Source organism: Carassius auratus, chromosome 14 (assembly GCF_003368295.1).
Source record: "Carassius auratus strain Wakin chromosome 14, ASM336829v1, whole genome shotgun sequence".
Lineage (NCBI taxonomy): Eukaryota > Metazoa > Chordata > Actinopteri > Cypriniformes > Cyprinidae > Carassius > Carassius auratus.
The window spans coordinates 32,810,374-32,832,951 of NC_039256.1; the positions used below are offsets into that span (position 1 = coordinate 32,810,374).

The 22,578-nt window shown below is 37.0% G+C and overlaps 2 protein-coding genes across 2 annotated transcripts in view; both read left to right on the forward strand.

The window, feature by feature from the left end:
- The window catches only part of LOC113114358 (uncharacterized), a 215,847-nt gene that overhangs the window by 48,855 nt on the left and 144,414 nt on the right, over window positions 1-22,578 (forward strand). The window contains exons 7-8 of the mRNA XM_026281269.1: window positions 1,492-1,830; window positions 3,039-3,371. Of these exons, the coding sequence (XP_026137054.1) occupies window positions 1,492-1,830; window positions 3,039-3,371 (672 nt within the window). The remainder of the gene's footprint in view (window positions 1-1,491; window positions 1,831-3,038; window positions 3,372-22,578) is intronic.
- On the forward strand, window positions 7,951-9,897 carry LOC113114405 (uncharacterized). The gene is made up of 4 exons (XM_026281338.1): window positions 7,951-8,243; window positions 8,392-8,625; window positions 9,135-9,236; window positions 9,329-9,897. Exons 1-4 carry the CDS (start codon window positions 7,979-7,981, stop codon window positions 9,403-9,405), a joined length of 678 nt encoding a protein of 225 aa, XP_026137123.1. The 5' UTR covers window positions 7,951-7,978; the 3' UTR covers window positions 9,406-9,897.

Here is a 22,578-nt window from a genome sequence, read left to right on the forward strand (position 1 = left end):
TGGTGGTCTTCTGCTCCGACCTGGGGGGCTTCCACCCTGACCACACATTTCTGGTGGTCTTCTGCTCCACCCTATTCTCTGTTTCCCTGGGTGTCCACTAGTGAGCTCACTTCCCCTTAGGCACTTCACCATAGGCACTAGAATTCCTCTAGTATGGTCCTGTCTTCACAGTAATTGCACTCCTGTTAATTGCACCAGGTGCAGGCAAAATATTGTCAATAACCTCCCTATATATTCCAGTCTTTTCCTGTTGTTTGTATGGAGTCCTTACCATTCGTGTTACCAGCGTTCTTGTCTCCCGAGATTCTCCCTTGCTTTCTCGTCCTCCGAGTTCCCGTTCCTTTCCTTCCTGTTCCCTCTTTTGTTTTGTTTATTTTCTTGGACTGTTTATTTGGATTACCCTTATTGATTAATAAATCTTACCTGCAATTGGGGCTCTCCTTCTCCCTGTGTCTCTCTGGTGCACAATTGTCACATAATCTTTAAAATTAGTATTACTGTTTGAAATTACAGTCATCTTTTAACTGTTATAATCAATAATAATAAATCCACAGCTGAATCGCTGCTGTGCTGATATAGAATGATGTCGCATGACTACCAGCGTGATATTGCATTTGTATACAAGTTTGACCATACAAGTGTGTATATAAATAAGAAACAATCATGCTGTTACAGAGCAACTGAGACGAGAGGCGTACAGATCCATCTGCAAAACATAGTGTCTTAAACATTTTGTGTGTTAAAATACGCCCAAATACGTAAAATAAGCCCAAACCTCCGTAACTAATTTGAAAAAGTCAAATTAAAACAATTAACAATGGCTCTGGCTTTTATAAGCTATCAGTCTAATAGAGTAGGTATTATTGAGTAGTGAATTTTGGGAGAAAGATTCTTTAGGTCAGTTCATAAATTAATGATAATAAATAATTTTGCCATGTCCATATCTGCTGATGAAAGCAACATATTTGCCGTAGGATGCTCTTTCCAACGGTTAATGGGATTTTACATGACCGGTATCAGCATTGGCCAATGTATTGATCTCTATGAAGTGAAGTGCCAATGTTTCCCTGGTTGTTTATCAGTTGAGCCTTGTAAGATGGTGTGCAAAGTTAAAACAAAGTATAAAAAAATTTCCATGTTTAAAACCTTGTTTCATTCCGTAATGAATCAGATTTTTTTTTTTTTTTGTGAATGGATGCTTTGGATCCATCTGTTGCAGGCTGTTGATGCCTTTGAAATTGGGACAGTCTTTGTCTCGCCATGGTCATGCAATCGGCCTTCACAAACAGCTAACTGTAGTGGGACTTGTGCCTTTTGATGTATATTTATATGAAATATTAGTTACTGAACACTGATATGTAATGAACAATATTCATTATACAAGAGGTTATGTTAAATAAAATAAAATAAAAAATAGGCTAACCGTGATGAAAAAAATTACTAAATTTAAATAATAGAGTAATGTGTGTTTGTGTGTGTGTTGTTCGTCAGGTCTGGATCGGTTATGCCGTTTTGATCAGTCTGATCCCTGTTACACAGCTCTGGGACACAAACTCAATCTGATGATGGTGCAGGACGCTAGTAAATATGATCTGAAGATCCAGAAGAGAATAAACAACAACACAGCAGATGGTCCAGTTTGTAGAGTAAAGAATGACAGGATGAGGATGAGTGAATGTGATCTTTATAATAACAGACCTGAAGTGACAGTCATTAATGGGATGCTGATAATAAACCGTGTGAACAGAACAGATTCAGGGAATTACAGATTAACACTCGAGAGCTCAGACGGCACAGAAACATCTCGAGATCTTCAAGTGATTGTTGAAGGTACAGAAACTCTCTCATCAGACTCATTACACTCTCATGTTCTCCAAAGATCTCACTTTCATGCAAATGAATATGTTGAATCTCTGTGGAGGTTTTTATTCCTGGTCTGGATGGGGCAGGGTGAATTAATTCTGTTAATATTTTTAACACATAATTTGGTAACACTTTAGTATAGGGTCGAATTCACACTAATAACTAGTTGCTTATTAGCATGTCTATTATTAACGTATTGGCTGATTATTAGTGCTTATAAAGTACATATAATGCATTACATCCATAATCCTACCCAATACCCTAAATTTAACAACTACCTTATAAACTATTAATAAGCAGCAAATAAGGAGTTTATTGAGGCAAAGGTCATAGTTAATGGTTAGTTAATAGTGAGAATTGGACCCTAAAATAAAGTGTGACCCATAATTCCCCCCCTCCCCTCCCCCATATTTATTGACAGCAATTAGCACTTTAATCCAACAGTTTAGTTGCAATATTACATTAAGAGTCTGTAGTGATCTAGACATGATTTTTTTCTGGTCTGTAAAAAGTTTATATTAGTGGAGTGTTTAAAAATCTGAGAGGAAGTGTATGTTTCTTTTTTCATGTCTGTTCTGATGAAAGTTTGAGGAAGGATTCATCAAATGATGTCAGAAAGATCAAGACCTGTCAATAGAGAAATGTCACAGGTTAATGGAATTGGAAAATAAAGTGCCTGACAAAGTCAATTTATTATTATCAGAATAATGTCAAAATGCATAAAGTGTTGCACTGTTTGCTGACAGTGAATGCATGATAGTTACATTTGAATACAATCAACATTTAGGTTTGCTTTTTGACTCGGGCAATACCAAAAAAAAAAAGAAAAAAAAAAAAATGTTATTACAGTGTCAAAAAGACATTTTTAAATAAAATTTATGTTTTATTTTAAAAGTTTTTTTTATTTTTTATTACACACTAAACCAAGTTAAATCTGTCCAGTAATTATATTCAGTATCCTGCTACTTAGTATTAAGTAAGGAGACACACAAATCACAAAATCTGTTTATGATGAATATGAGCATTACTGAGATGAACTGAGATCAGATGAAGAGACTCTTTGATGTGTATCTTCAGCTGAACTTTAATTCTGTGAATGTTTGTGTAACTTGTGTCTGATTTTAATGAATGATGTTTATAGATTTTGGTGCATTCCATTGTGTTTTGTTCTTCAGGTCTGGAGTTAAACTGCGGTTTTGATCAGTCTGATCCCTGTTACACAGCTCTGGGACACAAACTCAATCTGATGATGGTGCAGGACGCTAGTGAATATGATCTGAAGATAATAAAGAGAATAAACAACAACACAGCAGATGGTCCAGTTTGTAGAGTAAGATATGGCAGGATGAGGAATTGTGATCTTTATAATAACAGACCTGAAGTGACAGTCATTAATGGGACTCTGATAATAAACCGTGTGATCAGAACAGATTCAGGGAATTACAGATTAAAACTCTCTCACTCAGACGGCACAGAAACATCTCGAGATCTTCAAGTGATTGTTGAAGGTACAGAAACTCTCTCATCAGACTCATTACAATCTCATGTTCTCCAAAGATCTCACTCTCATGCAGATTTTTATTGCAGCCTGTTATTGAAAGTCTGCAAGAATTTAATTGAATTCCTCAGCACTTTCCACATACTATGACTATTTTCAAAATGAAATGCTAGCATGTTGCTTACTGTATACTATCAATAATAATAATAATAATTTGCTATATTGTTGTCAGATCTATGCTGCATGTTTAATTCAGTGAGTCCAGCTATCATATCAGATATGTTGTTTACAAATGTCTTAATATTGACTCATAATGAGTGGAGACAGTCATGTGACTGTGATGTGCCCCTCCCTCCAGCTCCTATTGGCTCAGTGGAAGTGTCAATCATCTGCTCCTCCAGTGGGGTGATGAGGGTGTTCTGCTCCTCTGAGGGAGATCAGCTCCTCTACAGCTGGACTCTGAATGGAGATCCACTGATGGATGGAAACAGCAGCATTGATCTGGATGAGGGAACTGATGGAGACATCAGCTGCAGCGTGAAGAACCACGTCAGTCACGCACAGAAGACCATTAGACTCAAACCCTGTCCTGGTGAGATCATGTCTGTTCACCTACAGATATCAACTACACAGATTGATCGATTGATTGATTGCTTAACTGATTGATTTGTTTGTTCTTGTCTGGTGTCTTCAGCTGATGGTTCTGTTCGGTCTGTTAGGAGCTTTTCACATCTACATGAGACACACGTCAGGTGGGAAAAGTTTATCATCATCATTATGGATTTGACATCCAATTATTAAGAGTGTGATGATACTTATAATGATGATGATGATGATGATGATGATGTGATGTGTTTAGGAAAGGAACTGGAAGATCAGAAAGTGAGGATGAGGAGATTGAGAGAAGGACATGAACACACAGCAGAAGATTGATGAGAGCAGCAGATCTTCTGTATTTTATGATTTTTAACATGTTTAGACACAGATGTCTATTTTATATTCATTTGTAAGTGGAGTCAGTTTTGAAATTAAAAGGAACTTTGGCATGTGGTAAGTTAAATGAAAATAAAATGCTTTTGAAATTAAACTGTATTTCCAGGCAAAAGTCTCAAGCTCCTTTATTTCATAAGAGTTAGGTCAGGTGGTCAAGATGTCACTTAGGGTTAGGAGTTAGGTGTCAAATTCCTGAATTGAGTTAATCCGGTTCTACAATGCTATTGTAAAGTGTATTACTGTGTGGGAACTGAACAGGATTGAGCACTAAAAGATAAATTAAGAACCAAATTTGTGTATCAAATTGCCAAAGTCAAGCACTCCATAAAACAAACAAATCAAGTTAATAAAAGAAAAGTGCATAAAATAACATTTGCATTAGATGATTCGTTAACATGATTACACTTTCAATAAATAATTAGCAATTGGTTTGTAAATGGTGTTTTGAGTCATGTTTGGTTTGAGTTCTTGTTGCATTTAGCTATCCGGAGGAAAGAGAGTAGCTTTCCAAACCGACTGGTTCAAATGATTTTCGGGAGAATTTTTTTATTTTTATTTAATCATATTGTTGGTTGGTTTTGATCAATTTCAATTTTGTTCAGAAATTTTAAGAAGGACTAGAGTACATTTGATCCAAAAACATCAGGATTCATTGTGGATTTTAGGAATTGAGTATTTACGCCTTACATGTCAAATGTGAAACAGGTCTTTTCATTTAACTAAATTTGCATTTAGTTTTATAACCCCTGATAACTGTACCACTGCATGTTTGGACTGAAATATACTTCTTACTGGTAGTGATGGTAGAAACTAAGCTATTTATTTCTTTTGAATAAACCATTTTCAATATTTGATCCAATCTGATGAGCCCGGTCTCAAGAAAATGAGTATAAATAGAACACCGAATAAAAACAGAAAATCATGATATTGAAACGCAAACATTGACTTTAGCGTGCATAGGATATGCATGTGTTTGATGTGAATATAACATGCAGTTTTCACATACATATGATACTTATTGCCAAACTACGTAATATATTTCCTGTTTCTGATGCAGAAAAGCTAGTTCATGCATCCAGGTCCTTACCAGTCCTTACCAGGTCAAGAAAATATGATCATATTACCCTAGTTTTACAGTCTCTGCACTGGCTACCTATTAAGTTCCGTATCAGTTACAAATTATCATTACTTACCTATAAGGCCCTAAATGGTTTAGCTCCTGCGTACCTAACTAGCCTTCTACCACGTTACAACCCATCACGCACCCTAAGGTCACAAAACGCTGGACTTTTGGTAGTTCCTAGGATAGCAAAGTCCACTAAAGGAGGTAGAGCTTTCTCACATTTGGCTCCCAAACTCTGGAATATCCTTCCTGATAATGTTCAGTGTTCAGACACACTCTCTCTGTTTAAATCTAGATTAAAAACGCATCTCATTCGTCAAGCATTCAAATAATGTATCTCTTAAATTGTGAGTGTAGTTGTATCTGATCAAATGCACATTATTATTCTTTAGTTTAGGTTAAACTATTAAATTTTACTTTGTAGGAACAACAGCTATGATAATGATGTTTCTATTTGTTTCGCCACGGGATTTACATCCCATGGTAACTAGGAATAACACAAACTCCGGTCTGGATCCGACCATCTTTAATAAACCCACTGATATATTTCCACACAAAGGAATAAACAGACAGAACTTAAGTAGGGTGTCTAACGAGGGACAGACAGATGAAGATGATTAAATAATAAGGAGACAAGTGCAAGTGAACTACACAGGAAGGACGACAGGAACTGAATAAACCACAACTAAAAGTTCATAATAATGACACAACGGGTGACAAAAAAAGCTTATTAAAGGTGTAATACGTCTTCAGAAACCTTTTTTTGTTATACTGGTTCAAAGTCTCTTCACATCCCGATAGCAATCATTATGTTAAGTGGTTTTAATTTATTTATGCCTGTCAACATATGTATCTGCATACCTCTGTGGACCCTGTTCGTGCAGACAGAATAAGTCAAAAGCACATTCACGTATACTGTGCAGACAGAGCGAGAATGGCATACAAACATCAACAACCCGGTCTTCCTTCCTGGTATTGTAATACATTTAAAGATTTCTCACTGGTTAGTGACACATGATGTAGCTCAGCAGTTCCCAATTCCAGTGCTCACGCACATATTTTGCATGTCTCGCTTAGTTAACAAACCCGATTCAGATGACCAACTCGTTAGATGTGAGCTCGTTAGATGACCTCTGTTTTTATCTATATGATCCCTACAAGGTGTTCATTGCGCCTTACTCCCTGAGCAGGGGTTTACTTCACTTTGGAACATGAACTGGAATTGGGAACCGATGATATAGCCTATTATAATAATGTTGTCTCTGGTATTCTGGCCTGTGGACATAAATGCGTTCGGGGGCATGGTTTTGGACGGCGATTGCAGGGAGGGTGGGACCTTCGCTTTCAGTGCTATTAGGCTAATTTTAGCATTTTCTAAGATCTCCTATTGCACCTGTTATATATTAAATCTAAACGTTTTTATGAAAATTTAAAACTGCAGAAGCATTAGTCAATGGAAATTCCCCACCTTGATGGTAAAGCATACGTATGTTTCTATTTATTCCTGTGACCCTGTTTGAGAGCCCAACCTGTGAATGATCTCAACTTCCTCTTCTCTCACAGAAACTGTGTAGTAGTTTAAACAAGTTTATTGTTTGCACAGATGAGTGTCAGTCGCTTCTTCTGTCAGAGCGAGAGTTGATTGTGTGACTGAAGCAGCGTCACACTCTTCTGCTGGGATTGAGGGATTGAACTGGACTTTAGAGAAATGATGCTCATCTTTGGACTGATGCTGCTGCAAACTGCTGCATGTGAGTCACTTTCACAACAGACTCTTATGATGCTGATCAATATCTCACATAAACCAATGTATTACAATGGGAGTTTTTCAAAAACAGTCTACAGTGATGTGTTTTCTGGTCAGTGTGCATCAGTGGCAATTACGACATGTCAAATAGAAGTGTTCAAATAACAATAAAAGAGTCCCTGTGTTAAAGAGCCATGACATCAAAGTGATAGATTTTACGGTCTTCTTAGAAAAGTATAACAGCTGATGTAGTACACCTTATCAAAATGAACCATGGTTTACCAAGAATTAACCCCCCCCCCCAAAAAAAACATGGTTACTACAGTAACCACAAATTAACCATTGCTATGAAACTTTAGTTTAACCATGGAATTTGTAGTAAAGTTGTGGTTATGTAAAAGGGAGTCCACTTGTGCTTGAAGCATCATAAATAGCTAATACTTCATTGTATTTAAGGAAATGTTTCTGCAGCTCCAGAGCTCAGGTGATTGTGTTCAGACCTTAATGTTCATAAGCGAAGATGGAAGAGTCATTGAGATGAAGGAAGGAACTTCTGCACCATTTGGTATGAATCATTATTAGGAACATGTTCATGATGAGAGTGATATTTATGCACATTTCTCTCTCTCTCTGTGTGTGTGTGTGTGTGTGTGTGTGTGTGTGTGTGTGTTGTTCTTCAGGTCTGGATCGGTTCTGCTGGTTTGATCAGTCTGATCCCTGTTACGCAGCTCTGGGACACAAACTCAATCTGCCGATGATGCTGGGTGCTACTAATTACATACTGAAAATAATAAAGAGAATAAATGAAACAAAAGATGATCCATTTTGTAGATTTCAGCATGGCATTATGGAGGAGACTGAATGTGATCTTTATAATAACAGACCTGAAGTGACCATCATTCGTGGGATGCTGATAATAAACCATGTGAACAGAGCAGATTCAGGGAATTACACATTAAATATTTACAGCTCACAGATCAGACAGACATTTGAAGGAGATCTTCAAGTGATTGTTGAAGGTACAGAATCTCTCTAATCAGACTCATTACAATCTTTACAATGAGTAGCACACAGTAAACACACTACAGACTCCAGTAATAGTATGAGTAGTGTGGAAGAACAAGATTCTGTGTTTGTCATGTGACTGTGATGTGTCCCTCCCTCCAGCTCCTATTGGCTCAGTGGAAGTGTCAATCATCTGCTCCTCCAGTGGGGTGATGAGGGTGTTCTGCTCCTCTGAGGGGGATCAGCTCCTCTACAGCTGGACTCTGAATGGAGATCCACTGATGGATGGAAACAGCAGCATTGATCTGGATGAAGGAACTGATGGAGACATCAGCTGCAGCGTGAAGAACCACGTCAGTCACGCACAGAAGACCATTAGACTCAAACCCTGTCCTGGTGAGATTTTAATACATGAATGTCCAGATACTGTACATATAGAAACCAGGGCAACTAATAATGCAAGTCTCTTAATTGGGCTCTTAATTCTTGAAAATCTTCACTAGTTTGTTTCTGTAATGGGCTATTATCTGCATTGCTGTTTTCATCCTGGCCTTGAGGGGTCACTCTCCTTGAGTACTGTGTCATGTTCCCTCCAGATCTGCAGATGGCTCTTGCCCTATGAACTCTAGCTCTATGGTCTCTCCGCTCCTCCAGAGGGCATCAACGCCCCGTACCGTGTTCAGTGTTCTGCTCACCAGCTTTGATTCCTCAAACCGTGTTTGACCCTTTATAAGTCTGCTTGTTCCCTGCTATCGTGTTCAGTATTGAGCCTATGCTTCGTGTGTATCCAGTTGCTAAGTCAAGTTTGATTGTGCTTGTATTTTTGAGGTTGAATGAGTTTAACAAACACACTCCTGGGAACATGTAGGATGGGTTTTGTATTGTGTATAATTCTTGTTGTTCAGTGTGTTCAGTGTCTGTGGTGTTTGTTGTGGTCTGGTGTCTTCAGCTGATGGTTCTGTTCGGTCTGTTAGGAGCTTTTCACATCTACATGAGACACACGTCAGGTGAGAGACATTTATCATTTTCATTGTGGATTTGACATCCAGATATTAAGAGTGTGAAAATGATGATGATGATGATGATGTGGTGTGTTTAGGAAAGAAAAAGGAAGGTCAGAAAATGAGGATGAGAAGATTTAGAGAAGGACATGAACACACAGCAGAAGATTCATGAGAGCAGCAGATCCTGCTTTTTTCTACATAATTCTTAACATTCAGACATAACGAAGCCCTATTTTTATTTACCAGCTCTCTGTGGTAATATAAACAGGGTTGGAACATTTACTTTTAAATTTTATTTTATTTTATTTATTTTATTTTAAACATAAAATTTCTCAAGAGCAATTTTTAAAGGAGACACAAATAACCCAGCTAAACTTGTACTTGTAAGGATATGTATACACAGAGGAAAGCCCTACTACTATAAGTGCAGCAGGAAGACCGTGCCAAATTAGACAACTTCAAGTGTGTGTGGTCGCCCCCTGACAACACTCGAGTCCATTGTTGACATTACTATCCGTCACAGTGTTGCAAAGTCCGCAGTTTTCCGGTGGAATTGGGCTTCTTTTTCATGCCCACACACTCTAAAAAACGCTGGGTTGTTTTTTCAACCCAACTGCTGGGTTGAGGCCGTTGGATAGGACTTTGGGATGTTTTAACCCAAGTTTGGGTTGAAAATAACTATCTTTTTTAACCCAGCGGGGGTGGGTTGAGGACGCGGACGTGAAGGAGAGCACGCACGTCACGTCAAAATCGTACGTCTCTCCAGTGCGAGCAGCCGCCATTTTCTCAGCGTGATAGAAGCGAGAAGCGAGTGAAAGACTATGGTAAGTAACGTTAAATATTCAAAATGTAAAGTTATCTTTTATTGTTTACCCGGTTGTATGAAAGGCGGAAACAAAGGAGCTTAACGTTATATCTAACGTTATATAAAAAAAAACGGACGCGGTTTTCGCCTCGGACACGGAGGTCTTAACTGCCTCATGTAACGTTACTGAACGGAGGATGTACTTTTAATATAACGTCTGTGAATGTATTTTGTCATATTTACATAAGATTTTACATTATCTGTTCTCTTTGAGGCGTTAACAGACGGTTATGGTCACGGTTACGCTCATGTGAATTTGTCTTTTTTTTCGCGGTTAAACTGAATGTATGTTTGTCTCCTAAAGGAAACGGCATTGTGTAGTAAAGACTAGCATAATTATTTTGAGGCTGTTGAAGTGGTAACTGTTAAAAGTATGTTTTACATGTAATGTTTCAGACTTGTCCAGCTCCTGTCTTCATTGTCCTCGCGCTGAGAGTTAAAGACACAGAAGCTGTTAGTCACAGACCTGTGTGAGGATGAGGAGGAGGTGTTCTTCTGAAGAGAGGGACAGACGGTTTAAGGAGAGTAAACTTCAGAATAACATCAAGTTATCTTTATTTTTACTAAGACTAAAATAATGTGTGTGTTTTTTTTAGATGTTGAAATCCAGAGACAAGATAACTTCATTCTTTTGAGACTGATGTAAGTTAAATTATAGAATTTTAGAAAATTAATGTTTCTGTTGTGTCCTGCCTGTTAACTTCACATTTTGATGCAAAACAGTGTGATTTTATATATGTATGTATGTATATGTTAATATTTTATTGAAACCATTGATGTCCCTCTTTGCAGAACTCAAACTAACTGGAGTTAAGGACACACAAGTCTTGTGTGAGGAGGTGGTTTTCTCAGCTTCTTCTGAAGAGAGGGAAAGATCGTTTAAGGCAAGTAAACTTCATAATTTCATGTTATCAGTTGTTGTTTTTTTACTAAGAGTAAAATAATGTTTGTTTTTTGTTTTTGTAGATGTTAAAAGCAAGAGACATGGGAGATCATCATTCCCTTGAGATTTTATGTAAGTTATTTTTAGAAAATAAATTTTTCTGTTGTCTCCTGCCGATTTACTTCACATTTTGATGCAACAACAGTGTGATTATGTGCTCATTTCATTAAGACCATTGATGTCTGTGATTTTTATTGCAGAACTCAAACCAACTTTGGAGTTGTCTGATTTGGAGAGTCATTATTCTTGGTCTGCGCTCTTAGAGGTAAAGTTCACACAAAAAATCATTTACTTGCCCTCAAGTCATTCCAAACCTATAAGACTTTTGTCTGTCTTTACAACATAAATTAATATATTTTTAGTTTTCTCATAATATTTGTTAATCCATTTATAGTTTAGATAATCAGTATTTTCAAGCTTCATAAATATAGAGTTATTGTAGAAGTAAATTCTGATATTTATATATGAATACATCTTAAATTATATGATAGCAAACATGTATGTTCAAAATAAAATACTGGTCTCCCAGACCAGCAATGGAGGACACAAAAAGAGAATATTAAATATATTCATACGTTTTCCAAAAAATGAGCAGAGTTTGTATGAGTCTGGAAAAACATGGGGAGAGTAAATTATGAACATTTTAATTATTTGGTGAACTAACGGTTTGAAGAGCAGCCCTCCATGTACATGAATATTGTGAGGTATTTGAATGTCATGTCTGTTTTAATGTTTCAGTAAAGAAGCTTTCTGAAAGCAATATTTATTCAAACAATATCGCATGTCCTCACACTAGTGCTGCCATTATAGCATTCTGGAGAGCTGTGGTGGAGTGAGACATTAAACAACCGCACAAAGTGTTGAAACTTTAAAACCAATTATTTACCTATCCTTACGGATGTGAATACACCTCTACCTGAAAATGGATGGTTTAATTAAATGTTTAATTTTTTCAAATTTGTTTCTCTTAGGCCACTGATGAAGAGCAGGCGGTGACTGGGATGAATGCTGGTCAGAGAGGAGAATCTTCTTTCCCCTAAACAGCAGTGGTTTTAAAGGAGGACGCTGCCCTGGATGATGTAGAAGATGTCAGATGCTGTGCTGATGGGGTTTCTTCATGATTACATCAGTTATGCTAAAGAGATCATGAAAATTGACCGTGATGCATGATCTGTATTCATGGACTATGAAACAAACTGTAAGTGTATAATTTGTTAAAAAAAAAAAAGTTAAATGCTTTTTCTGTGTTGTTTAGTAGAAAAGTTTACACTCTTGTCATTCATACACATGCTCACATTCTTTCACACACACACACACATGCGTCTGTTAAATGTTATAATATCAAAGTTAATGTTGTGATTTATTTGTGTACTGTCATGCCAGAATAGTTGGAAAAAAAACTAACTAATTGTAAATTTATTGTATGTGTTTTCGTATATTTTTATACAATATATACAATTGAACAAAGTCCAATTTGATCTTAAGTTATATTCATCAAATGTTCAATGCTTTGTTTATGAACTCTGTAGCTGTTAATGCCATCCTTTTCTGCATTTCTTCTAACATGTTACTTTTTGACTTTTCTCTTGTTTTTAATAAATATTTTCCTTTTGATAATTATTATTTGTGTGTAAAAGTGATATTTAAAATGAACAACATTTGTAGGTTTAATGCCTAGCTCAATTTGGGTTAATTTTAACGTAGAAATGCATTGTTTCCCCACATGGCTGCACTCTGCGAGTTTATTTTCTGCCAGCAGGAGGCGCTGAGAGCGGGAGGTAGGTTTCTCCGGTAACGGCTGCAGAGCGGTGCTGAGCTCACAAACGCTGCCTTATCAAGCACATGCGAAATGATATCGAACATTTTCTAAATACAGTAGTTTTCCTTCTGAAATACAGTGATAAAAAAAACACCCGCTCTGTTTTTTTAAACCCTGCAATATAGTCATTTTAAACCATAAAAAAGGCAACCCAGCAGGCTGGGTTAAATATGATAACCCAACTGGTTGGGTTAAAATAACCCAGCGCTGGGTTCGTCCCTTTTTGACCCAGCGCTGGGTTGTCAAAATAACCCAAATTGGGTTGTTTTCAACCCAGCAGTTTTTAGAGTGCATTTCAGATTAAAGCGCCCCCAATAATTTGTATTTAAGCTCCCCAAAATGCAACCCCACTTAAAATGCGGTTAGTTAGGGCTAGTTTTGAGTAGCAATTGGACAGGTTTTGTTGTGAACACTTGACAACCCTTTCCATCATGCAAGTAAAGTTATTATTACTAACACAGTGGACTCAGCGAAAAATACATTGGCATCATGTATTAAAGATAAAAAAAAAAATAACTTCCTGCAATGTTGAGGTGAATAAAATAGCCAACAGCCTTACTTACTGGAGTTCCACAACTATTGATGTTTCTCTCACCGGACTTGTGTGTGTGTGTGTGTATGTATGTATGTGTGTGTGTGTGTGTGTGTGTGTGTGTGTGTGTGTGTGTGTGTGTGTGTGTGTGTGTGTTTGTGTGTGTGTGTAGGTAATGTAAAAGAGCAAAGCAGGCATTTAGACCAAAGCACTGTGAGGAAAGGGATGGGGAGACTTAAAATCTTTCCAAACTTAAAATGCATTTTTGCCCTGTTTGTGTTGTTTTACTACTTACACAAATATATAAAGTATAAAAGGTTATTATTAACAATACAGAGCGTAGTTTTTAATCATAACTGTAGGGCTTAAGATGGATTATTCTAAAGAACAGCGGGCAGTTGAACTGTTCAGGACAACTGTGTCTGTGTCTTACAAACAACTATCACAAAATATGAAGATCATTGTGGAACATCGAGATCATGACAGACTGTTAAGACTCAAGGCCGTGTACAGTTTAATTAATTAATTATTATGATTATTATTTTTTATTCCGTTATTTTGTCTTGTGGAGTGTATGTAGTGTATCTGTTACTTGAAATATATTATTCAGGACAGTACTAAATAATAAAAATAACATGCATTTTTTAACAACAATAATTGCCTGTTACAGTTTACGTTAATGTTTAAATGAAATAAATGACATTAAAAATAATCTCTTAAGTAATCTGAAATGCCTCTTGGATGTAATTTTATTATCACCCATTCAAAATGTGATCACATATAGTTACTATGTTCCTCATTTTTAATAAAACAGTTCAGAATTAGCCATATTTTCCTTTCTCAGCTTCCTTTCCAAATAGGAAAGGAAATGAAATGCTCATAACACATATGTACACAAAACACATATATGTACAAACTAACAACATTAGAGGAAACTTCCTCTTCAGATATTTCCTTATTGTGCTGTGAAGACGCTGGTCTTGATGAGAGCCAGAACAAAGATCATCACACTCTTCTGCTTGGATTGAGTTCTTCTGAAACTGAACTTTAGAGAAATTATCTTTTGACTGTTGCATGTGAGTTTCACATCAAACTAATATTTTCATGCAAATCAATCACTGATGAATCTCTGATGAATGAGAATGTACATTAAGAGTCCGCAGTGATGCTGCCATAGAGTTTTATGATCTTGTATTAGTGATGTATTATGTTTCACAGCTTTTCCCTTCTTACAGCTACTTCTAACTTCCTTACTCAGCCACTTAAATCCACTCTGCTCTTATCTCTTCCCTCCATGCTGTCAATTTTAAACAACACACTTAAAAATAAAGAGGCTTCACGATACATAGAAGAACCTTTTTTGTCTAAATGGTTCCATAAAGAACCTTTAAAATCTGAAGAAACGTTCTGTTTCACAAAATGTTTATTGTGCCGAAATAAGGTTCTTCTGTTTATAAAAAGCTAAGAAAGATGAACCTTTTCACGGTTCCACAAAGAATACAGTGAGTGAGTGAAATTGACTGTTACCTGTACACGTGCCTGCTGTCGTCAATATATAAATGCTATAACAGATATTACAATATAATTTCGGTAACACTTTATTTTACAGTCCTGTTCCCCATGTATATACTATGTACATATTATAATAATTACAATAACTATGTAATAACTAGGTACTAACCCTGAACCTACCCCTAAACCTAACCCTAGCACATGTAGTTACCTTGTGTTACCAGAACTTTCTTAGATAAATACACTGTAAGTAGACTATAAGTACATTATATTTCAGTGACCATTTCTTCGTATTGCACAAAATATGTAGCAGGTGGTGAAAAAGAGTGTCTTATATGTTATGTCTTAAGTCAACGAACTCACTTGTTACAAAAAAATTATTTGGCTTAATTAAAGTGTGTGCATAATCTCATTCATTATATAAAGTCTAATTAAGTTGTTTAGATGAACAAAGCACAAGGCTTTCTTGCATAATTAGCATTTAAATTGTTTGGTCAGACAGTTCGTATATTATATATTCACATTCATAAATCTGGGATTAAACGTGGAGTCATGTTCTGTATGCTAAATATGAAAACAAGCATATGTGCACAGTACCTGAAACTGCGCTTTGCATTTTTCGAGATTAACATGCTAAATGGCAGACTAACCCGGTAGACTCTCATTCATTTCGCTTATGAATGAGATAAGCTATGTACAAGTTCATTTCATTGAAAAAATGACATATCCGTTCATTTAACACATTCACGAATGAGAATTGTACCAGTTCAGTCATTTCATTCACGAACGACATCTCTGGATCTAGTTCAGACTCATGAAACTCATTCAGTGAAGGGCGTATTCGTTCACTACATTCAACAAATCACATGCTCTGTCACATCTCATACTCGAAGGCTATTGGCTCGAGGTTGAGTAACTCTTTGACAGGATGAAAAGTTCACGGAGCTACCCGGTTCACCGAGCTGCGCATGCGCTGCTAATAGCGCCGCGCTGTTGTGGAGGGAGGAACTTCAGTGAACGAGAAATATGAGTCAGTGGATTACGTGAACGAGAACGATTCGTTCACCTAAAAGATCTGTTCAAAAAGAATCATTCGTTCACGAACGACACATCACTAGTAAACAATTTAACTTTTATTTAGTACGTTTTTTTGTCTTCATAAAAAGTGCATTGATAAAATGTAAATAAAATCCTGCCAAACAAAAATTACGTGTGACTTTTTGCACTTTTAGAAGTGCAACTGTGAAATGATTCTTCTTTCTCTTACTTTCAGTTTTGTGTGTTTGCTGAAGTAGGAACTGCTAAATCACAGTAACTATCTCTGAAAACTTCCTCTTACTTTCTCTGTAATAGTCAGATAATATCCTTATGTGTCAGTAGAGCTGCTGTCTATCAGTGAGACTCGATCTAACTCTTTTCTCAGCACGTTCCTCTGACCATCAACGGTGCGACTGTGGAGAGAGTGAGCAGCACCAAGTTCCTGGGTGTGCACATCACAGAGGACCTCTCCTGGACTGAAAACACCGCAGCACTGGCCAAGAAATCACAACAGCGTCTCTACTTCCTCCGCAACACACCTGAACAAGGCAATCAGTGTTTTCGGGATTACTAGATAGATACAGGCAGGTGAGTTTTTATGAGGGCTCAAGCTAAACTCTGCAGGATAGTGGCCCTCCAGGACCGGAGTTGCCTATCCCTGCGCTACATCATCATGCAAGGATGAAAATTAATCTTCATGTATGATGATGATTTTGCTCAGCGATACATAGACAGTTACAGTTTCATCTCGATGGCTTTCTCTAAGATGCCCGCCACTATGAACCTGACCAAGATGGAAAAAGGCTAATTCTCTCATCATTTCAATAGATGGGAAAATGAGAACTATATTGGTCCCTACTATAAAAAGTTTCATCATCTTATTACGCAAAGCATGCATGAAGTACAGATAAGTGTTCATAGACTGTACCGAACTTGATCTGTTCAACTTTACCACTCTCACAAGCTTTTGTATGGTGGTCTTCAAAACACATTACCTTGACAGAGATACACTGGCTCTGACACATAATAACATGTATGTTCAACACAGCAAGACTCTAATGCGTCGTTAGAATGGCTCGAGTAGGTGAAAAAGACCATGCTTTAAATCACAGTGAAGTTCAAATCAGCAGCTACTTTTTAGACGGTTTCTATGAACAGGACAGGGTGAAGTATGGGCTAGAATTCAATCTGTGTTTATTCTTTAAACACAAATGGCACTTTGAACACCATAATTCCCACCCTTTGTCAGACGTACCTTTCGGCATTCTCAGAAGATGGTTTGACGACAAGGTTGAGATTCTGCAAAACAAGTACCTTGAAAATAGAGGTCCTGTGGGAGTGTGAATAGAACAAAATGAAACAGACTGACCTGTCGGTGGTGGAGTTAATGAGTACTTATTCAGTTCTATCTGATAAAAATATTTTCGATCATTCACCCTCAAATCATTTATAATGATTTTGAACTGATTTCAAATTATTAATGAGTTATAATGGACACCATGTACCGACCGCACACCTGGTTTTGCCTTAAAGATGCAGATAAAAACTAATGTTCCCTTTATGCTGGACCTGTGCTCACACTGAAAACCAAACATCAAGCTGTAACCAGACGGATGAGGAGGACGCTCTCTCAGGGAAGGGCTATGTTGTGGCCAAGGTCAATGAAGTTTGGCATTTCCCACAAAGAATGGATACGTGTTTTGTGATTATGTAAAGAAGTTTCTGGCTATCCATCAAACGTGATCCCGAATGCCCACAAAGCATCTTACATCCGTGAATATTATGAAAAAGTGGGAATGCATCTCGAATCCGAAAAGGTTAGTCACAAACCCACTCGGAGGTTTGTAAACAAGCTATTGCTCAATAGTTTATAGGGGAGATTCTGTATGAGAGTAGATTTAGCACAAACCATCCTCATGAAAGACCCTGAAGAATTCACCAGTATCATTTTTGATAAAACTCTGACTAAAACTAAACAAATTTTTGATAAGACTCTGAAATACTTCACATTAATCTCAGAAGACGTTGTGATTGTCAAGAGTCATGTCCCCAAAGGGGATGTTCATCAGGCACACGACATTAACATGTTTTTAGGCACCTTTACAACTAGTCACACCCGACTGGAGCCATATGACCTTATGGACAAACTCAGACAAAACAGCTTAATTCTTGTTAGGGACAGTGACTGGTTGCCTCCTCTGGGGATCATTTGGGGGAGCTGACAGACGAAATAGGGACTGATGATTACATCACAGAGTTATATTCTAGTGGCCCAAAATCTTATGGCTATCATACTGCCTCACTGCTGTCTCACAAGGATACACATCCTGGCTCGATGTATCCGACAATTGTGAAATACTTTATGGAGTGTTATCTAGATCGAGTCAGCCTTGTGGATAACTTATGATAGACTATAAAGCTAAAAACACCAGAACAATATCAGCTAAGAACGGGGTTGCTTTCTGATCACCAAGTAGTCTACCTCCAGAAAAAAAAAAGAACAACCTGATCATTTGTTATGTCAGCCAAGCTTTGATAACATCTACCAAAGCTAAAGATGCTACATAAAGCTACGCCTAAACAATGTAGTCTTATTTTACAGTCGTTGTCCGACAAACTCATTTTAGCACTCTGTGAAGTAGAGCTAAACATCCTTTATGGTATGATTCCAATCAACCGACAGCAGAACCAAAAACTGAAAAGAGATCATCAGAAATTATGTGATTAATAGTATGCAATAACAGTTGTCTGAAGCACAATTAAAATCTGATATTCCCATATTTGATGAGCTATATGTGTTGACCACAATCTTTATCAGGCATGAGGTTAAAGGCATAAAGGAGTAGCCTTTCAGAAAATCATCCTTGTTGATAGAGAGGGCCTGGTTTTTAAGATGTCTCCTGATCGCGGTCACCAGCTGATAAAATGCATACATGGCAGATCCTGAAGCAAAGTGTCTGTAGAGGTTTGGCAGGGAATTGTTGTGTGTCTTCATAGATGGCTATGAACTCTAAATCTTAAAGATTGAACATGATCACGATGTGTATCGAAGGTTCCAGTGAACAAGTCATTATCCACCATAGCCAGGATGATAGTTTTCAGAAAAGTCCCTTAAAAAAAAACTAATTTTTCCTGATTACATACATGGGACCCTTTTAGTATGGAACATTTTTCAGACATACCCTATATATGGGGTACTTGACAGTGATTGAGAGCAAGGTCTGTGCATGCGCCAGTCTCACGGATGGTGAAACGGTCACTTGCTTGACAAAAAGCAAGCCTAAATTATATTTAATTTACAGCCTCCATTTTCATCAGCCATCAGACAGAAATTATCTTTGCCTCTGATCATTTGTATTTTAATGTCAACACCGTTTAGCATTATTTTTTCTTGAAAGAAAATATTGCTGTGAATCAGTGCGAATAGTTCAACAACCTTACTTCTTGGTGTGTAGAGCCATCTCTTGGTTAGACCTGCGTTACGCCCCACAAGGTTTCCTCACCTTATTACAGGTCAGAGTGTTCCGTAACAGGTAATAAGGTGAGGAAGCAAGTGCAAGTCAATTAATAAGAATTTATTGACAGAGTCAGATACACAAGGATAATGGCGAAGACAACAGGTGAGTGAGTCGCTATATGATGGTGATCCAGGGAGTTGGGGTGAGCAGATGCAGCAGGAGAGTGTGATACATGGGGTGAGTAATAGAATCTGTGGTGGTGAAGAGTGGATGGGGCTCCAGAGGTTAGATGATCCAGTGAAGAGAAGACACAGATAAACAGGAACAAGAAACCAGGCATAAGCACGGGAGACTTAAACAAAACCTAGCAACACTTGTCACTATGACTTATCGGAAATTATTATTATTATTTTTTTTATGTTTTAGTCAAATAAAATATTTTATTAGAAACACTATCATTTCACAATTCTCTTTAATCAACATATTATATCATAAAATATTGCTTACGTTTTGCTTAAATCTGTAATGGAAATGCAGCAGTTGTTATTCTCCTGATCCTGCATCCATTCCTAAGACATTTCTAATATGATGTTCTCCATGATATGAGATGATGATGGACTCATTTCTGAGAGCAGGTAAATCTCCAAGACTTACACAGATTGCAATTTTCTTGAAAACTGTGATGTGTCCCTCCCTCCAGCTCCTATTGGCTCAGTGGAAGTGTCAATCATCTGCTCCTCCAGTGGGGTGATGAGGGTGTTCTGCTCCTCTGAGGGGGATCAGCTCCTCTACAGCTGGACTCTGAATGGAGATCCACTGATGGATGGAAACAGCAGCATTGATCTGGATGAAGGAACTGATGGAGACATCAGCTGCAGCGTGAAGAACCACGTCAGTCACGCACAGAAGACCATTAGACTCAAACCCTGTCCTGGTGAGATATCAACTACACAGATTGATTGATTGATTGATTCATTCATTGATCGGTTGGTGTTCAGTGTCTGTGGTGTTTGTTGTGGTCTGGTGTCTTCAGCTGATGGTTCTGTTCGGTCTGTTAGGAGCTTTTCACATCTACATGAGACACACATCAGGTGAGAGACATTCATCATCACCGTTATGAATTTGATATGCAGATATTAACAAGATATGGAGAGCAGCAGAAGATCATCACACTATATCTATTTACCCTATAATCTCACAGATTCTCACATCAATCCAGCTGTCAGCTGTCGAATGAATCCAGGAGACAGTAGAAGCTTTTATTAATTGACACTGATCTTTGCATGTGTTGTGTTTATTTCTTGTAGAACATGTTGATGTATTTCTGTGAGCATTGTTTCTGTCAGCTATGAATCGGCTGCTTATGAAATGACTATTTAATCTCATTTAGAGGCAGAATTACAGACTTGTGACAAATGAATTAAACCAGACTGACTACAGTTTTTTTTTTTACGAAGGTATTTTGGTCACACTTTATTTTAGGGTCCAATTCACACTATTAACTAACCATTAGCTATAACTTTTGCCTCAATTAACTCCTTATTTGATGTTTACTTATAGTTTATAAGGTAGTTGTTAAGTTTAGGGAATTGGGTAGGATTATGGATGTCATGCATTATTTGTACTTTATAAGCACTAATAAACAGCCAATATGTTAATAATAGACATGCTAATAAGCAGCTAGTTATCAGTGTGAATTGGACCCTATACTAAAGTGTTACCGGTATTTTTTATATTGTTTGTTGTACATTTGTTTTTTGCATCAGTTTTATTAATTTTCTGTCATGCTTTCAATGAACTTGCAGTATTTTTGTTTCATGACATGGAATCCCTTTTGTTCATTCATGATAAAACTCTTCTGGCTGATTGTGATTCTGATTGTTATTCCACATCTCTGCTTTTTCATTTAGTATATGTCTCTTCTGTGGCTGATTAGATGTTTTAACTGTTCAAATCTGTTTAACTTGATCTGTGTCTCAGTTTTAGGTTATCACTGTTAAAATTAAATAATATTAAATATGATCTTGACAACTTTTTCACTGGGTTTCATTGATTTGTTTAGCTTTGCTTTGTTTTAAATTTAATATCCACCTCACAAATGCCTTTCAGACAACATTTCTATTGTATTATCTTGCATTTGCTCGTAATAAACATTGAAGTCTTTTTGATATGAATCAAAAGCCTTTGATGAACTTGAAAACAACTTTTATTTAGTACATTTTTTTTTTGCTCATAGAAAGTGCATTGATAAAATTTTAACAGTCCTGCCAAACAATAATTACAGACTTTTGCACTTTTAGAAGCGTGACTGTGAAATAATTCTTCTTTCTCTTACTTTCAGATGCGTGTGTGTTTGTGTTTGTGTGTCTGTGTGTGTGTGTGTGTGTGTGTGTGTGAGAGAGAGAGAGCTTGTTTATGTGGTTAATGAGGACACAAATTTGTATAATGACATAGGTATGACACAGGTATGACAGGTTTATGAGGAAATTTTTAGTGTCCCCATAATTCAAAAAGCTTATAAATCATACAGAATTAGTTATTTTGAAAATTCAAAAATGCACAAAGTTTCCTGTGAGGGTTAGGTTTAGCTGTAGGGTTGGTGTAGGGAAATAGAAAATACATTTTGTACAGAATAAAACCCATTACGCCTATGGAGAGTCCCCATAAACCACATATACCAACATGTGTGTGTGTGTGCTGAAGTAGGAACTGCTAAATCACAGTAACAATCTCTGAAAACTTCCTCTTACTTTCTCTGTAATAGTCAGATAATATCCTGATGTGTCAGTAGAGCTGCTGTCTATCAGTGAGACTCTTTTCTGAATCTGGACTTTAGAGAAATGATGCTCATCTTTGGACTGATGCTGCTGCAAACTGCTGCATGTGAGTCACTTTCACATCAGACTCTTTTAATATTTTTAATAGTAATTTCTAAGAATATTTAAAAAATTTTTTAAAAGTTTCGGGTGGTAATTCATAAATAAAGTGAATTTTCAGAAATATCATTCTGTAAAGTATAACCGCTGATTATCTACTTGGAAATATAACTAACATTCACTGATTGATTGCTTTAACTTTGAAGAAGCTTGCCAACTAAAGCAGCATTTTATATCAAATGAATGCACTTCAATTACATGGTTCAACTTTATCGCTGCTAACAGTTCTCTAACTTTCTCTT